Source organism: Mustelus asterias, chromosome 4, assembly GCF_964213995.1.
Source record: "Mustelus asterias chromosome 4, sMusAst1.hap1.1, whole genome shotgun sequence".
NCBI classification, from domain to species: Eukaryota; Metazoa; Chordata; class Chondrichthyes; order Carcharhiniformes; family Triakidae; genus Mustelus; species Mustelus asterias.
The window spans coordinates 146,267,749-146,289,405 of NC_135804.1; the positions used below are offsets into that span (position 1 = coordinate 146,267,749).

Below are 21,657 nucleotides of genomic sequence, written 5' to 3' on the forward strand. Positions count from 1 at the left end.
TGACTGCTTCATTGAAACAGGCCATGATGCACTTTCCCAGAATCAACAGTCATGGAATCATAGAATCCTATAGTGCAGAAGGAAGCCATTCGGCCCATCGAGTCTGCACCAAACACAATCCCGCCCAGGCCCTATCCCCATAACCCCATGTATTTACCCTAGCTAGTCCCCATACACTAAGGGGCAATTTAGCATTGCCAATCCGCCTCATTCACACATCTTTGGGCTGTGGGAGAAAGTCGGAGCATCCGGAGAAAACGCATGCAGAGACAGGGAGAACGTACAGACTCTGCACAGCCAATGACCCAAGCCGGGAATCAAACCTGAGTCCCTGGTTCTGTGAGGCAGCAGTGCTAATCACTGTGCCACCCAGTGAATTAAAAAAATAATTAAGTTTTTAAAAAATCCTACCCATAGTTTGTGTTTTTACAACAATGTTCACATCATGGCAAGAAATCTACCAATTCCATACTGATAATTAATATTGAAAATTTGAACTATTTCCCCTTTGTACTTAATTAATATAAAATGGAAAATGAATCTCAATTATTTTTCCTCCTCTCTTTCCTTCTTTTTTGTAAAAGGCGCTTGTTCATGCTGAGATACAGATTTTCAAGTGCACATAGCTCTCTGTCATCTTACCGAAACAACCATCCCCCATAAGAGAGCCCTGACAGATGGTTCAACCATGGAAAGCTTGATCCTATTGCCACACACAAATCCACACTTTCCAGCAGGGTGAGCCACTGGAATTAGAGGCTGAAACCATCTTTAGGTTTTCTGCATAATCCATGAATGATGCCCGTGATCTATATCACCATTCACATCTATTCACCGGCATCTTTGACCACCTCCAGTATCAACTTGGTTTGGTTGAACATACCCTCAGTACACACATCCCATTATAAACTTAAACGCATAGTCTAGACCAATGGTTCTCAAACTGGGGTCTGCAGATCTCTGGGGATCTATATAAGACTTTCCCTAAGGGTCCACAAAATAAATGTGAAAGGGTGAGTCATCATGTGTGCACTGCAGATTCGGCCGACTGTCTTACCCAGGAAGGGAACATGAGTGCTGAGAGCAGCATAAACGTAAATATCTATTTTCTTAAGAGCATTATTTAAAACACTCATCACATGCAGCACTTTTATGTTATATGAATTGTGTAAAATTAGAATTTAGATGGGGAGTCCTTAATTACCAATCTATTTGAAGAAAGATTCTTCAGATGAAGAAGTTTGAAGATGCCTGGCACAGGCTAACACTCCTGTGCAACACTGAAAAACTTTCTGCATGGGAATGCTGGTGTTGATGAGGCTGCTTGTCTGAACTGAGATCCCATCTACTCTTTCAGGTGTATATAAACTATTTCATGGCACTATTCAGAGAAAAGCAGGAATTCTCACAATATTTCACAATATTAGGGATCAGGCGGGTAAGTGGAACTGATCCACTTCAGATCAGCCATGATCTTATTGAATGGCGGGGCAGGCTCGAGGGGCTAGATGGCCTACTCCTGCTCCTATTTCTTATGTTCTTATTTCATTTTTGCTTCAATGCTACCACTCATAAGAACATAAGAAATAGGAGCAGGAGTAGGCCATCTAGCCCCTCGAGCCTGCCCCGCCATTCAATAAGATCATGGCTGATCTGACGTGGATCAGTACCACTTACCCGCCTGATCCCCATAACCCTTAATTCCCTTACCGATTAGGAATCCATCCATCCGCGCTTTAAACATATTCAGCGAGGTAGCCTCCACCACCTCAGTGGGCAGAGAATTCCAGAGATTCACCACCCTCTGGGAGAAGAAGTTCCTCCTCAACTCTGTCTTAAACCGACCCCCCTTTATTTTGAGGCTGTGTCCTCTAGTTTTAACTTCCTTACTAAGTGGAAAGAATCTCTCCGCCTCCACCCTGTCCAGCCCCCGCATTATCTTATAAGTCTCCATAAGATCCCCCCTCATCCTTCTAAACTCCAATGAGTACAAACCCAATCTCCTCAGCCTCTCCTCATAATCCAAACCCCTCATCTCCGGTATCAACCTGGTGAACCTTCTCTGCACTCCCTCCAATGCCAATATATCCTTCCTTATATAAGGGGACCAATACTGCACACAGTATTCCAGCTGCAGCCTCACCAATGCCCTGTACAGGTGCATCAAGACATCCCTGCTTTTATATTCTATCCCCCTCGCAATATAGGCCAACATCCCATTTGCCTTCTTGATCACCTGTTGTACCTGCAGACTGGGCTTTTGCGTCTCATGCACAAGGACCCCCAGGTCCCTTTGCACGGTAGCATGTTTTAATTTGTTTCCATTGAGATAGTAATCCCATTTGTTATTATTTCCTCCAAAGTGTATAACCTCGCATTTCTCAACGTTATACTCCATTTGCCATATCCTCGCCCACTCACTCAGCCTGTCCAAATCTCTCTGCAGATCTTCTCCGTCCTCCACACGATTCACTTTTCCACTTATCTTTGTGTCGTCTGCAAACTTCGTTACCCTACACTCCGTCCCCTCCTCCAGATCATCTATATAAATGGTAAACAGTTGCGGCCCGAGTACCGATCCCTGCGGCACGCCACTAGTTACCTTCCTCCAACCGGAAAAACACCCATTTATTCCGACTCTTTGCTTCCTGTCGGATAGCCAGTCCCCAATCCACTTTAACACACTACCCCCAACTCCGTGTGCCCTAATCTTCTTCAGCAGCCTTTTATGGGGCACCTTATCAAACGCCTTTTGGAAATCCAAAAACACCGCATCCACCGGTTCTCCTCCATCAACCGCCCTAGTCACATCTTCATAAAAATCCAACATGTTCGTCAAGCACGACTTTCCCCTCATGAATCCATGCTGCGTCTGATTGATCGAACCATTTCTATCCAGATGCCCTGCTATCTCCTCTTTAATAATGGATTCCAGCATTTTCCCTACTACAGACGTTAAGCTGACCGGCCGAGAGTTACCCGCCTTTTGTCTCCTTCCTTTTTTAAACAGCGGCGTAACATTAGCCGTTTTCCAATCAACCGGCACTACCCCAGAATGCAACGAGTTTTGATAAATAATCACTAACGCATCCACTATTACCTCTGACATTTCTTTCAATACCCTGGGATGCATTCCATCCGGACCCGGGGACTTGTCCACCTTCAGTCCCATTAGTCTACCCAGCACTGCCTCTCTGGTAACATTAATTGTATTAAGTATTTCTCCTGCTGCCAACCCTCTATCGTTAATATTTGGCAAACTATTTGTGTCCTCCACCGTGAAGACCGACACAAAAAACTTATTTAAAGACTCAGCCATATCCTCATTTCCCACTATTAACTCCCCCCTCTCATCCTCCAAGGGTCCAACATTCACTCTAGCCACTCTATTCCTTTTTATATATTTATAAAAACTTTTACTATCATTTTGTATATTAATTGCTAGCCTAGCTTCATAGTCTATCCTTCCTTTCTTTATCGCTTTCTTAGTCTCTCTTTGTTGTTTCTTAAATTTTTCCCAATCACTTGTTTCTCCACTATTTTTGGCCACTCTGTACGCAGCTGTTTTTATTTTAATACTCTCCTTTATTTCCTTCGTTATCCACGGCTGGTTCTCCCTTTTCTTACAATCCTTGTTTTTTGCTGGAATATATTTTTGCTGAGAACTGAAAAGGATCTCCTTAAAAACCCTCCACTGTTCCTCAGCTATCCTACCTGCCAGCCTGCTCTCCCAGTCTACCTTAGCCAATTCATCCCTCATCCTATCATATTTCCCTCTGTTCAAACAGAGGACACTGGTTTGAGACCAAACTTTCTCCTCTTCCATCTGAATCAGAAATTCGACCATATTGTGGTCACTAGACCCAAGAGGGTCCTTCACAATAAGATCCTTAATTCTACCTACCTCGTTACACAATACCAGATCCAAAATAGCTCGTTCCCTCGTCGGTTCCGTAACATGCTGTTCAAGGAAACTATCCCGACAGCATTCTAAGAACTCTTCCTCCATTCCACCCTTACCGACTTGAGTCTGCCAGTCAATGTGCATGTTGAAGTCCCCCATGATTATTGCCGTTCCGTTTTTACACGCATCCCTTATCTGCTTGTTTATAGCCCTCCCTACCTCAACATTATTATTTGGGGGCCACTCAAAACAGAACATATGTCCATTCATTCGTGCGTCATTACTGCAAGACAACACAATAGTAAATGCCTTTCTTTGTAAAGTGCCTTATGGTGATGAGATGCTAAACAAACGTAAGCTTTTTCTTAAAATATATTTTCCACGTAGAATTTCTGTACTTGGCAGCAAGATGCACCATTTGTGAAAGATGTGGAAGTTTGCTGGGTGCTTTACATATTGATAAATCAGTTGGCATGACAATTTCTTAGTTTTGTGCAGAATGAGGGACCAACACTGAAATTCAGTCCAAAGTTGGCATCATGCATTGATTTTTCTATTAGTTTACAAAGATAATCAGAAACTGTCAAATGCAAATCTGCCGTTATCAAATTGAGAAAACCAGGTTCATTTCAATGAACAAAAAGAGCATCTATTTTGATAGTCACTTCTGCTGTTGTCTTTCCGTTGCATGCAACAGTAGTTATTGGTCAATTTCAGTTTTTGCAGTTGGTGTTCTAAGAAACAGCTTCCAAAACCCAGATTGTAGATCTTTAATGAGATAAACCTGTTGATGTGAAACATGCACTGGTACAACCAATTTCTTGCTATTCTAATATTAGGTACAAATGTTGTGATTGCAATTTCTTGGGTTCATCTTGGAGATGCGAATATGCTGCTAATAAGGCTGACCATATAGCTGCACTTTTACTACTATTGTATCCACTGATGAACAGCTAGATGTCAGATATGAAATTCGTCAACCACTTAGCAACCTCCTTATCAGTCTGATGGAGGGCAGTGAGCCTGCCACTGAAGCACAGCCTGGGGCACTTGTCAATTGATTAAATGCCCTATGATTTGCACTTCACCACAGTTGCACAGGGGTGAGTCACGGTGTCCCCAACAGATAAGGTTGTTATGGCAGGGTCCAACTCTTCAATTTGACCCATTTGCCACACAGGAAGTCAAAGCCAGGGATTTCCAACATGGGATCATCTTCAGGTGCTGATTCTGGGCTGTTTGTTGGCGTTGTGCCACAGGCCCGCAGCAGAACCGCCTGGCTTGGGCAGGTTGGACTAGACTGGCTGCCTAGAAATGAGGCATTTGCTGGGTGGGTGGGTGATGTCTTCTACCAGTGGCAGGTTAGGATTTTTGTGCACTCTTTCTAGCAATCGTGCTACACAACAGGTTTGTGGTGGCGCAATGATGCAGAGCACAGGTAGCCAACTTGAGTTTGTTGACCAGATTGCTCCTGAAATGTTTCTCATGGTCTCATTCAGCTGGACATCGATCAGTTTGCAGAGCGCAGGGTTCTTCTAGACAGAAGCGCAGTACACAGCTACTAAGTAGCAGAGAGCCAAAAAGGAGGTTCTTAAAGTTGGCTGCCCAAAAGGTTTCTGCTAGTTTGCTGATGAGATTGTTTGAGTCTTCAGTTTAGCTGAGACTTTCTGGAAGTGTGGTTTGAATGTCAGTGTGTGGTCTAAAATGGCACCAAGATAGGTGGGTGTAGGGTGGCGTTTGATGCGGCTGCCGTTTAGGTAAAGGTCAACTTCTTGGTGACTTACACTGTCAAGGTGGTAGACACAAGATATGGTTTTGACAGCACGTGGTTTAAGGCACCAGTTTTGGCAGTAGTCAGATAGCTTACTAAGGTCATCATTAAAAGCACTCTTAACTCTCTCGCTTGGTAAGCACAGCAGATGTCATCAGTGTAGATGAACTTACGGTTACATGTAGTAGACAGGTCATATATGTACAGGTTGAACAGGGTGGGACCCAGTACTGATCCTCGAGGCAGGCCATTTTGTTGCCTCTTCCATGTGCTGGCTCTGGGTCCCATATGTACTCAAAATAGACTGTTTTGAAGAGAAGCGATGGTCAACAACCCAGGGTGATAAGACTCTAGAAAGCTTGGCCAATAGGCCTTTATGCCAAACAGTGTTGTAAGCTGCAGTGAGATTGAAGTAGACTCCAGTTTTCAGGCACATTTGAAAGTCATTTTCAATGTGGGTGGTGAGGGCAAATACCTGGTCTTCAGTGCTGTGCTCCTTTCCAAATCCAGCTCGGTCTATGGATAGGGTGTAGTGCACAACTAGAAACAATAGGTAAGAAGGGAATGAGTTGGATCACTGACAACAGCCACTGACAATGTTTTTGGCCTTTCCAACTTTTAGCTGGAGATAACTGCAGCTCTAATGGATGACTAATAAGCAGTTGGACAACGTAGAAGGATCAAGAGCGAAGATGGAGCGCTGCACCTAGATTTCATCAACAAATTCATGCAAGCTGATCCAACATCTTCAGATGACTTCTCTAGAGGCAGCAGGTAGATAAGTGGGTCAAATATATATATCCTTAGGAACATTGAAGGGATATGCAAAGGAGCCAATCAGATAGCCAACAGTGGAACCAAGCAAAAACAAAATATATCCTTTCTCAGAATTCCATTTGACTCCAACTCTGCCTTATGGGAAGAAAAAGAAAAGAGAAGTGAATAGAAATAATGGTGAAATCATCTTGTGACTAGTATAATTATTGTTGGACCTCATGTTCTCAGGGAAAAGAGCAATTAGGTACACTTGAATTACAAAGGCAAGAAGCACCTCCGAGGATCTAAACCTTCCAACAACGTTGACCAGATCTTTTGAGAAAATCTATCTTCAGTATGGCACTAGGACAGTCCTGCACATCAGCGAGGCTCAGATGCCTGAATTGGAAAATTACAATTTATATCTCCATTTCAAATAAAAGCTAAAGGCACCACAGTTCCAAATGACCATAGGCTCCTTTCCCCTTTGAGGGGAGAGCTGACTGGTGGTGATTTAACATGAGGATCAGCACACCTCAGGGGAGGGAAAAGATTGAGAATGCGGGCCTTCATGAATAACCTTAGCCAATAGAGCACAAACCATTTCAGGTATAACACGGCAAAGTGCAAAGCAAGGCTCCCTCTAATTTGTCCCATTGATCTTTATCCTAACATCAGAAGCCAACCATGAGCAAGAACTTTAATGGTTCAAAGATAAGGTTCAATACTGCCTTTGCAGGATAACGGGTAAAATGGCTGGTAAAAATGCAACTTTTCCAACCTTTCGCACAATATACGAACAAATAAAAAGCTCCTCACTGAGATTGTTCCACATCCCACAGCAGTCACCTTGACGGTCTTAGTTAAATTGCCCACTTGGTTCAACTTCTAGGCTTTTGTGTGTTGCAAATCTACGCACACCACGACTGCCTGAGTGGGTATCACATAGAATCCTTAGAATTGGCTGAGAATGGAAACTGCTATCCAATCTGCCTGGATGAATCTGACTCTAGATCTAAGAGGTGAAAGATCATCTGTGCACCACCAATACCCTCAAACAAAAGGGTTTTGAGGAAGGAAGGCAGATAGGAGGAAGTACAGCAAAAATGCAAAGGGAGCAAGAGGAACAGCTACTGCTCAGCTTAACAAGAGAGAAGTGGAGATGTGTAGTGTACAAAGAATATTACAGAGCAGTGCATAATATCAGATCATTGCAACACTGATTCAAAATAAAATTATTACTGTAATCGGTACCAACTAGCCAGAAAATCAGCAATAAAACAAAGAATGTTGAAATATTTCTGGAAAAAATTAATACAGATAAATTAGCTCTTCAACATATACTTTCTGTCCCAAATAGATTTAGACCTACACTAAAACAATTCTAAATCTCCAGATTACAAAAATAATACTGCCTGCTATTTTCCACAAGGAGTTTCACAAAAGTTTTATTCCCAGATTAAAGCTTTTATTGCATCCCCAAGAGATAGCATAAAATGTGGCATTTAACTGGAACACAGCTGAATCATTTTGGTAGGCATTGTCATTGTCACCAGACTGGCACGATGGCACAGTGGTTAACACTGCTACCTCACAGCGCCAGGGACGCGGTTTCAATTCCCGGCTTGGGCCACTGTCTGTGCGGTGTCTGCCTGTTCTCCCCGTGTCTGTGTGGGTTTCCTCTGGGTGCTCCAGTTTCCTCCGGGTGCTCCAGTTTCCTCCACAGTCTGAAAAATGTGCTGGTTAGGTGGATTGGCCATGATAAATTCTCCCTCAGTGTACCCGAACAGACACTGGAGTGCGGCGACTAGGAGATTTTCACAGTAACCTCATTGCAGTGTTAATATAAGCTTACTTGTGACACTAATAAATAAACTTTAAAACTTTGTTCTAAGTCTTAATTGCAGCTAATTCAAGGTCAAACTTTATAATACATGTGTTAGATTGAGAGCTAAACATGGCTACTGAATGAATGAATGTCAAACTTCACTTTCATGATAAAGCAGCTTGGAATTTTTAAATTGGTCCTTTGGTGATCAAATTCTCTGATCCCATCACTTTGCCCCGAAAAATGTCAGTGTTATTGAACAGAAACAAATGTAATCAAAAGATAATTTTAAAGGGAGCAAAGGTAATGGAATATGGAAACTGGAGTCCAAGTCAATTTGAGTATGCAGCCCTCGAGAGGGATGTTGCACATTCATAGAAGAATGATTAAAGCGCACATAGGCGAACAAGCACAAGAAGCAAAGGAGGCAATGAGGGTGATGAAACAAAAACAGAAAGTGCTGGAAAATCTCAGCAGGTCTGACAGCATCTGCAGAGTGAGAATAGAGCCAATATTTTGAGTCAGGATGACCTTACATCAGAGCAAAAGACAAAGAAAATAGGACGAGAATCTCAGATCTGCTGAGATTTTCCAGCTCTTTCTGTTTTTGTTTCAGATTCCAACATCCACAGTATTTTGCTTTTCATAGAATCATAGAACCATACAGCAGAGAAGAGCCCTTCAGCCCATTGAATCTGCACCGACAGAGGAGGAGGCCATTCGGCCCTTCGAGCCTGCTCCGCCATTCATTTCGATCATGGCTGATCATCAAATTCAATATCCTGATTCCCCCCTTTCCCTCACATCCCTTGATCCCTTTAGCTCCAAGATCTATATCTAATTTCTTCTTGAAATCAGACAATGTTTTAGCCTCAACTACTTTCTGTGGGCGTGAATTCCACACATTTGCCACCCTCTGGGTGAAGAAATTGCTTCTCTTGTCAGTCCTAAAAGATTTACCCCTCACCCTCAAACTATGATCCTCAGTTTTGGATTCCCTCACCATTGGGAATGCCCTTTCTGAATCTACCCTGTCTAACCCTGTTAGAATTTTATAAGCTTCTATGAGATCCCCTCTCACTCTTCTAAACCCCAGTGAATACAATCGATAATAGACTCTAGCAACTTCCCCAGTACCGACTGGTGTGCTGAAAATCTGTTTGCTTGTATAAGAAATCTGTTCACACATGATTGGGACAAGCATCCACAGACAATGCAAATTATGTGGTGTAAATACGTACCTTAACGCATATCGATAAAAACTGAGAAGGTTGGAAGTTTGAAAATAAAGGCAGAAAATCCTGGAATTACACAACAGGTCCACTAGTGTTAAAGAGAATAGATAGGTTAACCTTTCAGCTATTGTACTCGCCAGATTAGCATTAAAAATGGAAAGGTTAAACAAGCTGTTGAAAGGGTCATTGACCCGAAACGTTAACTCTGTTTCTCGCTCCTCAGACGCTGTTTGACCTGCTGAGCATTCACTACCTTTTTTTTCAGGTTTCCAACATTTGCAGTATTTTGCTTTTGTAAAGGTTAAGGAAGGAGCATTTTAGCAGACGAGAAACAGAGGGGAGTTTGTAGACCATTAACTCTCTCACTGTCTTTGAAATACCAATCACCACCCATCTCTATTTTCCACACCCTATTAAAATGATCTTTTGTCTTTGATGAACAGTTGCACCCAAAATGTTAACCGGTCTTTCTATAGGCTGCTGTGTATTTTGAGAATTTTCCAGTTTGGTTTCCACTTTTGGACTGCAATCTGGACTCTGCATCGTTATTTAAAAGTTAATCACAATTCTTAGAGTGCACAAAGTGAGCGGAGAAGTGTGGGCATGTGACAACTATTAACAACCCAGGAACAAAGTCTCACATTTGAGGGCCTGGTAGCAATTTCAAGGAATCAGTAAATTTGTAACCTTAGATAAAAGGATCTAGTCACCACTGGACTAGACTAAGGGAAGAAGACAGCAGGTTTGATATTATCTATCGCTGTCTATTCTCATACTGTGCATCTCATTCGCAAATGCTGTGATGTGCTGAGATTCAGAGGCGGTGTGCTGTCACTAAACCCACAAGCTTCCCATGAGGTTAGAAGTCCAGGAGGTTATTGGCAAGATTTGGGTAGGATTACAGCAGGGTTATGTAATGGCTCTTTAGAATCCCTATGGAATTTGGCCGGAACACATCCTGAAAGAGCAGAATCGAACTCCATCTCAATTGCAGGCAATTACACTGTAATTCCCTCCAACCCGTTGGGATATCCTACACAAATCATTTAAAACAATTGACAAACTGGGTGTAAATTTCCAACACGGCAAAGACTGAGCTTCCAAAAACATCTGGCACTGCAGTGTACAATTGGAATCAGTGTCTTCAGCGGCCGTTTGTGTGCTGCATTTGGGTCCTGTAACCAACTAAAGGATTTTGATGATATCACATGCAGGACAAATATCAGGATTAACGATAAACGTCTTTAAAAAAAAGTGCCACATTTATGACAATTTGACTCCAATCCTGTTTTAGTACCCCTTCCCTTAAAGTACTCTTGCTGCATGTGTTTTGAAGGTTAATTTAATTTTCATTGATCACACATTGTCTACATTGCATTTTCACAGGAGCGTATGAAGTTACGCTATGAGCATCAATTATCAGAAATAAAATGCAACCCTAAGTGTCAGTTAGCATGGTTTTAGAGGTAAACCTTGTCTCTGCCCAGTCTCGTAATTTTCTGAGGTGATAACCCCCCAAAATGAAATGGGTAAGCCATATACTGCAGTGTTTTCACCAGAAAGCCTTTTGATAAAGTACTACAGTAAAGATAACTTACCCAGTATTAAGAATTAGCTAGTGGGAAGGAAGGAGTGCACGCATAATGAAAGATTTCCATTTCCCACTTCTCCTTTAAAACCCACCTATTAAATCAAAACATTTGGGTACTGCTTAGGATGTTATTGCATTAGCAGTCCATAGAAAATTCACTCAACTGATTCCTGGGATGAAGGGGTTAATTTGGAAGAAAAGTAGAACCTGATTGGACCCGAAAGCATTGCTGTTTAGAAGAACGGGAGGTGATCTTAGTAAAATATATAAGATCCTGAGGAGACTTGACAGGTGGATGCTGAAAGGATGTTTCCCCAGGTAGGAGGGACTGAAACTAGAGGACATAGTTTAAAAATAAGGGGCCTTGCATTTAAGGAGGTGGTGAGATAAAGAAGATTTTCTCTCAGAGGGTCTTAGGAACTCCCTTCACAGACAGCGGTGAAGGCAGGGTAATTGAATATCTTAAAAAAAGAGACAGATAGATTCTTGACTAACACGGGAGAGAGACAAAGGCTAACAGGAATAGTCAGGAATGTGGAGTTGAGGCCACAATCAGACCAGCCATGATCTTATTGAAAGGTGGAACAAGTTCGAGGGACTGAATGGCCTACTCCTGCTCCCAATTTGTGTGTTTGCTTCTAATCTCCTGCACATTGGGCTCATGTTCATCCTTTGCTAATACCCGTTCGAAATGTTTTTTTTAATGTGTTAAAGGCACTACATTATTGCAAATTGCTGTTGAATAGGAAGCACCCAGTGAGCCTTGATGGTACCTTGATGTGTATAAATGATTGGGATTTAGAATTCCAGGATATAGGTAGCATTTGTTTGGATGAGCTTAACTTTGCGTAGGGAGACCGGTCAGGTCAATATTGAAATAGTTAAGTCTACAAGTAATAAAGGCACAGATGAGGGTTTCAGCAGCAGATGAATTGATGCAGTGACGGAGTAGGGTGACATGAATAGAAACCGACAATCTTGGTGACAGAGAGGATATGCGATCGGAAACTCACCTCGGGGTCAAATGGGATACCAAGGATGTCAACAGTCTGCCTCAGACAGTTGCTATGGAGAACGGATGGAGTTGGTGCAGCCTTCCTAATAAATTTCTGCTCATCCAGTACTGGATATTGGACAAGCTGTAGGCTTGCAGTATACAAGGCCATTCAGCCCATCCTTGTCCATGTTAGCTCTACAAGAGCAACTCATTTAGTTCTACCCCCTGCCGTTTTCCTCTCGTCCACAAGTTTTGCTCGTCAGATAACTATGTAATTCTCTTCTCAAGGCCTCAAGCAAAGGCTGTGATCTGTGGGAGAGGGGATAATGAGGTAGAGCTGGGTGACATCAATGTACGTGTGGAACCTGACAATGTGTTTCTGTCAGGGGCAGCATGAAGAAGAGAAGCCGCAGAGGCTAATGGATTCTTGGGGGACAGCAGAGGTAACAGTGTAGGAGTCAGAAGAGTCACTGCAGGTCATTCTCTGATTACAAATGAATAGATATGAATGGCACTAGGTAAGGGCAGTGCCACTCAATTGGAGGGCAGAGAAGAGGCACTGGAGGTGGATGGTGTCACGTGAAAGATTGTGGTCAGATTGAGAAAGACAAAAAGCGATAGTTTACCAAGTCACAGTCACTTATGTCATTTATGACCTTGATAAGTAGAAGGTACTATGAACGAGAATAAATTGGCAACATTTTTCACAGATAATGTCAAACCGGCTGAGAAAAGAGGTTGAAAGAATTCCTGGAGTAAAGCAGGCTTAACATTGACATTTACAGTTATTGAGCAGCAATCATGGTAAACATAATGTCAGATCAGCGGAGGACTAAACTGAAGCTGTCCTGCGAATAACATTCTCTGGTCAAGATTCATCCTGAGCACTGTATCACGTTCTGGTCATCTATGCAACAGAGGACCACAGAACTCTGAAAACAGAGCAGAATCATAGATCATAGGTCATAGAATCCTACAGTGCAGAAAGAGGCCATTCGGCCCATCGAGTCTGCACCAACCACAATCCTACCCAGGCCCTATCCCTATATCCTTACATATTTACCCACTAATCCTTCTAACCTATGCATCCCGGGACACTAAGGGGCAATTTAGCATGGCCAATCAACCTAGCCCGCAAATCTTTGGACTGTGGGAGGAAACCGGAGCACCCGGAGGAAACCCACGCAGACACAGGGAGAATGTGCAAACTCTACACAGACAGTGACCCGAGCTGAGATTCGAACCCAGGTCCCGGGAGCTGTGAAGCAGCAGTGCTAACCACTGTGCTACCGTGCCGAGGGTTGATTCTCAGAGATAGGGGAGAATATGAAGAAATCTTGCACAAATATATCATATGAAGTGAAACAGAAACGGTAAATCCAAACCACTACTTAAAAGTTAAACAAGGACTGTCAGACAAAGTTAGTAGAATCATAGAATCCCTACAGTGCAGAAGGAGGCCATTTGGCCCACCAAGCTTGCACCGACAACAATCCTATCCAGACCCTATCCCCGTAACCCCACATATTAATCCCCCTGACACAATGGGACAATTTAGCATGGCCAATCCACCTAACCCACACATCTTTGGACTGAGAGGGGAAACCGGAGGAAACCCACGGGGAGAATGTGCAAACTCCGCACAGAGTCACCTGAGACCAGAATTGAACCTGGATCCCTGGTTCTGTGAGGCGTGTGCTAACCACTGTGTCACTATGCCGTCCTGGTCAAAACTAGTCACAAGGTAAATGTACCTCTCATCATTGGATTGAGTTTTGGATTAAGCCTGAGAAACTTGTTTGGAAATTACAGAGCATTACCATTTCAAACAACTGCTGATAATGGAGTAATATTCACCTATTTACACTCGCCTCTGTCCACAAGCAGGACATGTGGCAGGCTGTATCAAATAACTCAACCAGAGCACTGACAGAAATCTAATTGTAATGTGACCAGTTACACCAGATAAAATTCAATCTGTTTGCTTTAAAGTCTTTCCCACAAACTACAACACAAGAAATGAAAAACTGGACTAAATCCACACCGTGTATATTTATGTTTCAATGTAAACCTGCACTGTAATCTGAAAACACTCTGAAAGATTGGTAGGAACAGATTTTAGAGACATAGGAACACAGGAATTAGGAGCAGAAGTAGGCAAATTCAGCCCCTCTGCTCTGCCATTTAATCAGATCATGGCTGATCTCTCCCTGGTCTCAAATCCACCTCCCCACCTGTTCCCCATATCCCACTTTCCCGAGTTCCACAAGTTCCCCACCCTCCTCATCTCAGTTTTAAATCTACTGCCTCTCAACCGATACCCGAGACCTCTGGTTCTAGATTGCCCCACAAGAGGAAACATTTGGTCTATGTCTACTTTATCAATCACTTTTAGTTTTTTTTTAATACCTCAATCAGATCCCCCCCCTCATTATTCTGAATCCAGCAAGTACAAGCCCATTATTCTGAACTCCAGCAAGTACAAGCCCATTATTCTGAACTCCAGCAAGTACAAGCCCATTATTCTGAACTCCAGCAAGTACAAGCCCATCATTCTGAACTCCAGCAAGTACAAGCCCAATCTGTCCTCATACCCTTTCACCCCGGGCATCAATCTGGTGAACCTCCTCTGAACTGCCTCCAATGCCACCACATCCTTCCTCAAAATAGGAGAACAGAACTGGACACAATACTCCAGATGTGGTCTCACCAACAAACACCCTGTACAATTGCAACATTTAATTGGTGAGATTTTAAAATAAATAGCTTTAACTTCAGAATTTATTGTAAAACAAGTGAAACTGCAAGAGGGACAGTAGCAGCACAGTATCTGCACTGTAGGGTTTCTGTCAGCACAGTAGCTGGGGAGTCTGTGTGTGCAGTCTGCTGTGAGGTATTAAAAGTTGAGCAGCAACTTCTTGTTATTCCTCCTGTCCTGGCAGCTTGTTAAAGGCCCAAATTCTGGGTGTGCTGTGAGCTGAGCTTTGATGTTGACAGACCCGGTGACTTTTATCCTTCAGTGGATGCAGCCAATAACTTCCTCCTCCCTGTCACCAGCAATTAATTCCACAACAAAGAGCCACTTACACACACACAGCTCGAACACATAGGCGTAGTAAGACCACAGCACGACCAGAGTGATGATGAGCACGGGAATCCAGGCCAAAACCCGCTGGCAGCACCACAGCCCCCGCGATATCGCCATCTTCCCTACCCGGCCTATGGGCCGGCCCCAGCAACCAGCCGTCACTGCCGGAAAAAAACACACACACCGAGCCCGGGGCCTCCGCCTCTCTCAGGCTCACAGACACCGCCGAACGCCTCGGCCCCTCCTCGGCTCTTTCCGGCACAGCGCCTCCCGCTCCTCGGCTCTTTCCGGCACAGCGCCTCCCGCTCCTCGGCTCTTTCCGGCACAGCGCCTCCCGCTCCTCGGCTCTTTCCGGCACAGCGCCTCCCGCTCCTCGGCTCTTTCCGGCACAGCGCCTCCCGCTCCTCGGCTCTTTCCGGCACAGCGCCTCCCGCTCCTCGGCTCTTTCCGGAACAGCGCCGGCCCCTCCTCGGCTCCTTCCGGAACAGCGCCGGCCCCTCCTCGGCTCCTTCCGGAACAGCGCCGGCCCCTCCTCGGCTCTTTCCGGAATTCTTCGATACCCGCCGCCCGGTGCAATCAAAGAGCTTTGCAGACAAGAGGGGCCTAGATTAGATCCTGTGGCGCCCTCTACCGCTTGGGGTTAATAACTGCGTGGCATCCAGACCCATCACAGAATTACTACATTCCAAAATTAATTTTAAAGGAATTTTTTTTTAAAGAAATGTTGTATCTACAATGAATATACAAAAATTATAATGTTTTAAATAAGTGTCAGTTAAATCTAAAGAAAGAACTTGCATTTATCAAGTGCAGTACACAAATAGCAACAAGAAAATGTTAGGTTTTAGAATATAGTTTAATTTTCAGATGTGACTCAATTCCTTCAAGTTATTACCACTCCTCGGTTTCTCCTTTAGAACCATTCTAGAGAGCAGACAAACATTAAACTCCTCAACCATAATTCATTTTTTGAATCTTCTCCAATATTTTAAGAGTTATTTACAGCACAGAACATCTGAACCAAGAACATAAGAAATAGGATCAGGTCCTTTGAGCCTGTTCCACGATTCAATATGATTACGGTTGATCTTGGGCTCCAGTTCAATTTTTTCGCTCATATCCCAATTTCCTAGGAGACCAAAAATCTGTCAATCTCAGTCTTAAATGTATTCAACAATGGAACCTCCACATCCCTAAAGAATTCCAAAGATTCACAACTCTTTGACCAAAGTAATTTCTCCTTATCTCACTTCTAAATGTGCAGGGTGCTATCATCCAGGTCAGAAACTCCAAGGTGTTTTATGAAGCCAGCCTAGACCATAAGTTTTGCACTTTGAATTTGGCACGGGTAAGCATAAGATGTTTCACTCCAGGTATAATTCAAGTGACCCACTTGAAGAGAACTTTTATCAACCAAAGTATATTTAAGAACACAGTTAACATATAATAAGAAAATTAGCATAACTTTTACCAATTACAAAAACACAACACATTGTATAAACCTTTAACAGCTAATTTTGCTGTTCCAAGCTAAACCAAGATGCACCATAGAAAGCATTCTTTCTGGTTGTATCACAGCTTGGTATGGCTCCTGCTCTGCCCAAGACTGCAAGGAACAACAAAAGGTTGTGAATGTAGCCCAATCCATCACACAACCCAGCCTCCCATCCATTGACTCTGTCTATACTTGTTGCTGCCTTGGCAAAGCAGCCAGCATATTTAAGGACCCCACGCACCCTCTCTTCCACCTTCTGGCATTCTCTCTTTCACCTTCTTCTGTCGGGAAAAAGATACAAAAGTTTGAGGTCACGTACCAACCGACTCAAGAACAGCTTCTTCCCTGCTGCTGTCAAACTTTTGAAAGGACTTGCTTTGCATTAAGTTGATCTTTCTGTACACCCTAGCTATGACAGTAACACTACATTTTGCACTCTCTCGTTTCCTTCTCTATGAACAGTATGCTTTGTCTGTAGAGCACGCAAGAAACAATACTTTTCACTGTATGTTAATACATGTGACAATAATAAATCAAATCAAAAAAACAACGCCCACAACCATACTCTAGGCTTGGCACAGACAGCAAGCATGTTAACGTGTTGCTGGACCTTGGAGCTTTCCAAAACCCGCTGTGGATTATTCCTTCGGATGTTGAATTGAAAATGCTGAGGCTTTCTCAATCCAGGAACTTTTTGCACAGATGAGATACACTGAGATACTGCTTGCCTACAGCTTCTAGCTGCATCTCAGAGACAGCAGAATTTTCACTCCAGAGAAAGACAGAGAACACTGCTTTCAGTCTGCAGTCCCAACAGCTTCTGCCAAATGAAAGTAAAACCTTTGGATTTCTGCTGTGAAAACAAAACTGTCCCAGGGTACCACCTGACCTGTCAATCATTCTTCATTCAACAATTCAAAAGGGGCTATAAAACTCCAGGTCATTGCGTTAGTCCAAATTAAAAATAAACAAAATGCCCATTATATTGCTTCAGCAACAATTAGAGGACATCAGACATCACGGCAACAATACCAAAAGGCCAGGCCTGCTTAAAAACTTCAAAGAAACATGGTCAGAATACATTTCTTAAAGGCACAGTAGCGTCACAAGGGATATGGGGAAAAGGCAGGGGGATGGCACAAAGCCATGATGCTCATTTGGAGAGCTGATATAGACAAGATGGGCCAAATGACCTCCTTCTGTGATTCTATAAATGATTGGCCCCTTATCCTGTGACTAGGCCTCAATGTTTCAGATTCTCTGACCAATGGAAACAATCTCAGTGTCCAACTTAACGAGCCTATCTTGATGCTGTTTGGATACTGCAACTGATAAATGAAAGTTATTTCTTGAAATTTAACTGGAACATGTTTTTTCTGTTTAAAACATTATAATAGTTTTAATATATTTATTGTCGATACAACATTTCCAATTTTTCTATTTCTAACATTAATTTGGGAATTTGGTAATTTATTGGTGCTTGTTATTCAAACCGTCATAATTGTGTAGACTTCTATCAAAACTCCCCACAGTCTCCTTTCCTTCAAAGAGAACAAGTTCCAGCTTCTCCAACTTAACCCTGTAACCAAAACTCCCCATCCTGGTAATGGATTACCATTCTGGTAATCTCCACAGCACCCTCTCGAAGACCCTCACATCCTTCCTAAAGTATAGTGACCAGAAATGAATGTAATACTCGGGGTGTGGACTAACAAGAGCTTTATACAGGTTCAGCATCACCTTCCTGCTTTTGTATCCAATGCCTCTATTTATGAATGATGTGGAGATGCCGGCGTTGGACTGGGGTAAACACAGTAAGAAGTTTAACAACACCAGGTTAAAGTCCAACAGGTTTATTTGGTAGCAAAAGCCACACAAGCTTTCGGAGCTCTAAGCCCCTTCTTCAGGTGAGTGGGAATTCTGTTCACAAACAGAGCTTATAAAGACACAGACTCAATTTACATGAATAATGGTTGGAATGCGAATACTTACAACTAATCAAGTCTTTAAGAAACGAAACAATGTGAGTGGAGAGAGCATCAAGACAGGCTAAAAAGATGTGTATTGTCTCCAGACAAGACAGCCAGTGAAACTCTGCAGGTCCACGCAACTGTGGGAGTTACAAATAGTGTGACATGAACCCAATATCCCGGTTGAGGCTGTCCTCGTGTGTGCAGAACTTGGCTATCAGTTTCTTAGAGCTTAGAGCTCCGAAAGCTTGTGTGGCTTTTGCTACCAAATAAACCTGTTGGACTTTAACCTGGTGTTGTTAAACTTCTTACTCTATTTATGAAGCCCAAGATCCCATATGCTTTGCTAACCACTCTCTCACATTACAAATTAGATTTCTGTCAGTGCTCTGGTTTAGTTATTTGATACAGTCAGTTATATGTCCTGGTTGTGGACAGAGGCGAGTGTAACCAGGTGAATATTCCTCCAAGATCAGCAGTTGTTTGAAATGGTAATGCTGTGTCATTTCCAAACAAGTTTCTCAGGTTTAATTCAATATTCAATCTAATGATGAGAGGTACATTTTTTGGAATAGTTTCTAGTGCCTGGTCACTTTGAATGAAGAACTGTACCCTGATGTCATTCTGAATTTCTTCTTACCAGTTTGTACAAACTTTGCCTGACAGATCTTGTTTAACTTTTAAGTATTGGTTTGGATGTAACTCTAGAGGTGAGGTGGGAGTGACTGCCCTTGACATCAGCATTTGACCGAATGTGGCATCAAGAAACCCGAGCAAACCTGGAGTAAATGAGTATCAGGGGGCAAACTCTCCGCTGCTTGGAGTCATAACTGGCATAGAGGATGATGGTTGTGGTTTGAGGTCAATCATCTCAGCTCGAGGACATCACTACAGGAGGTCCTCAGGGTCAGTGTCCTGGGCCCAAGCAACTGCTTCATTAATGATCTTCCTTCCATCATAAGGTCAGAAGTGGAGATGTTCACTGATGAATGCACAATGTTCAGCACCATTTGTGACTCTTCAGATAATGAAGCAGTTTATGTCCAAATGGAGCAAGACCTGGACAATATCCAGGCTTGAGCTAACAAGTGGCAAATAACATTCACACCACACAAGTGTCAGGCAGTGGCCATCTCCAACAAGAGAGCATGGTGCTGAACATTGTTCATTCGTCAGCAAAGCTTAACACAATCGAGGACAAAGCAGCCCGTTTGATTGCTACCCCTTCCACAAACATTCAATCCCTCCACCACTGTCGAACAGTGGCAGCAGTGTGTACTATCTACAAGATACAATGCAGGAAGGTTCCTTCGGTTGCATCTTCCAAACCCATGCCACTATCATCTAGAAGGACGAGAGCAGCAGATACCTGGGAACACCACCACCTGGAGGTTCTTCTCCAATTCACTCACCATCACTGTTGCTGGGTCAAAATCCTGGAATTCCTGCCCTAACAACACTGTGGGACTGCAGCGGTTCAAGCAGGCAGCTCACCACCACCTTGTGAAGGGTAGCTAGGGATGGACAATAAATGCTGGCCGAGCCAGCGAAATCCACAGCCTGTAAATTAATGAAAAAAAAGTTCAAGCAGGCAGCTCACCATCACCTTCTCAAGGGCAATGAGGGATTGGCAATAATAAAAAATGCTGGGCTATCCAGCGATGCCCATGTCCCAAGAAAGAATAAAGAAAGATATCTGGACAAGGTGACTTATTCATCCATAGCCAACCTTTACAGTAACTCTTGCCTCTCATTTTCATCCCATCCATTATCTCTACCATTTGCACCTCTACTGATATTTTGTCAGTTTCCTCTTCCTTCGTAAACAAGATAGCCAAGTTCCACACACACGAGGATGGCCTCAACAAGGATCGTGGGTTCATGTCACTCTATCTGTAACCCCCATGACTTGCCTGGGCTTGCAAAATCTCACTAACTGTCCTCTCTGGAGACAATTCACTCCTCTTTAACCTGTGCTTAACCCTCTCTCTACGCACATTGTCTGCATCTGTACAGACCTGATTACCTGTTAAGACTCACATTCCAACCATTATCTTGTAAATTGAGTCTGTGCCAAGATGTCCCCTGTTTGTGAACACAACTCTTCACTCACCTGATGAAGGAGCAGTGCTCTGAAAGCTCATGCTACCAAATAAACCTGTTGGACTTTAACCTGGTGTTGTGAGACTACTTACTTAATAAATACCAACACAAAGTACTCATTAGCTATTCTAGTCTTGCCCTGCAACTCTAAGTATATATCACTGGCTTTGTCCTAATAGGACCCGCTCCATCTCTTACTACCTGCTTGCTATTTACAGCCACAGATGATCTTTGGATTCCATTTTATGTTGGCTCCCACTATATTCTCATATTCTCTCTTTGCAAGTGTTCCATTCCTCTTCACCATCCCTCTCACCCTATTGTACTTGGCCTGTTCCTCACTTGAAGAATTCACCCGTCATCATGCATCCTCATTTTTTTCCTGTTATCATATTCTCTATACCATCCACAAAGCCCTGATTTAGTTTTTTTTATCTTGTTGGCATGTACCTAACCTGTACCTCAAGCTTCTCCTCCTTAATGATCTCACAGTATTCTATTGCAGTTTTTCTTGTCAGTCTTTGGTTCCATTTTACCTTGGCTCGGTTCCTTCTCATCCCATTAAAATTAGTCCCCGTTCAATATAGATGTTCTATTTTAGACCATTCCTTGCTCTTCTACACTACCTTATGATATGATGATCAATGGTACCCATGTGTTCTCTCCCATAGATTCTTAGTCCACTTGGCCCTCTTGGAATCATAGAATCATACAGTGCAGAAGAGGCCCTTCAGCCCATCGAGTCTGCAACGACACATGAGAAACACCTGAACTCCCACATAATCCCATCTATCAGCACTTGGCCCATAGCCCTAAATGTTATGATGTGCCAAGGGCTCATCCAATTACATTTTAAAGGATGTGAGGCAACCCGCCTCTACCACTGCCCCAGGCAGCGCATTCCAGACCATCACCACCC

The 21,657-nt window shown here is 43.2% G+C and overlaps 1 protein-coding gene across 2 annotated transcripts in view; it reads right to left on the bottom strand.

The window, feature by feature from the left end:
• Positions 1 to 15,473, bottom strand: part of zdhhc15b (zDHHC palmitoyltransferase 15b) — a 52,879-nt gene extending 37,406 nt beyond the window's left edge. The window contains exon 1 of one of the 2 annotated variants that reach the window (XM_078211901.1): positions 15,170 to 15,473. In XM_078211901.1, coding sequence (XP_078068027.1) covers positions 15,170 to 15,287 — 118 coding nt within the window. In that variant the 5' untranslated portion in view covers positions 15,288 to 15,473. The remainder of the gene's footprint in view (positions 1 to 15,169) is intronic. The other variant, XM_078211903.1, reaches the window with a different exon arrangement.
• Positions 15,474 to 21,657: the final 6,184 nt, after the last annotated feature.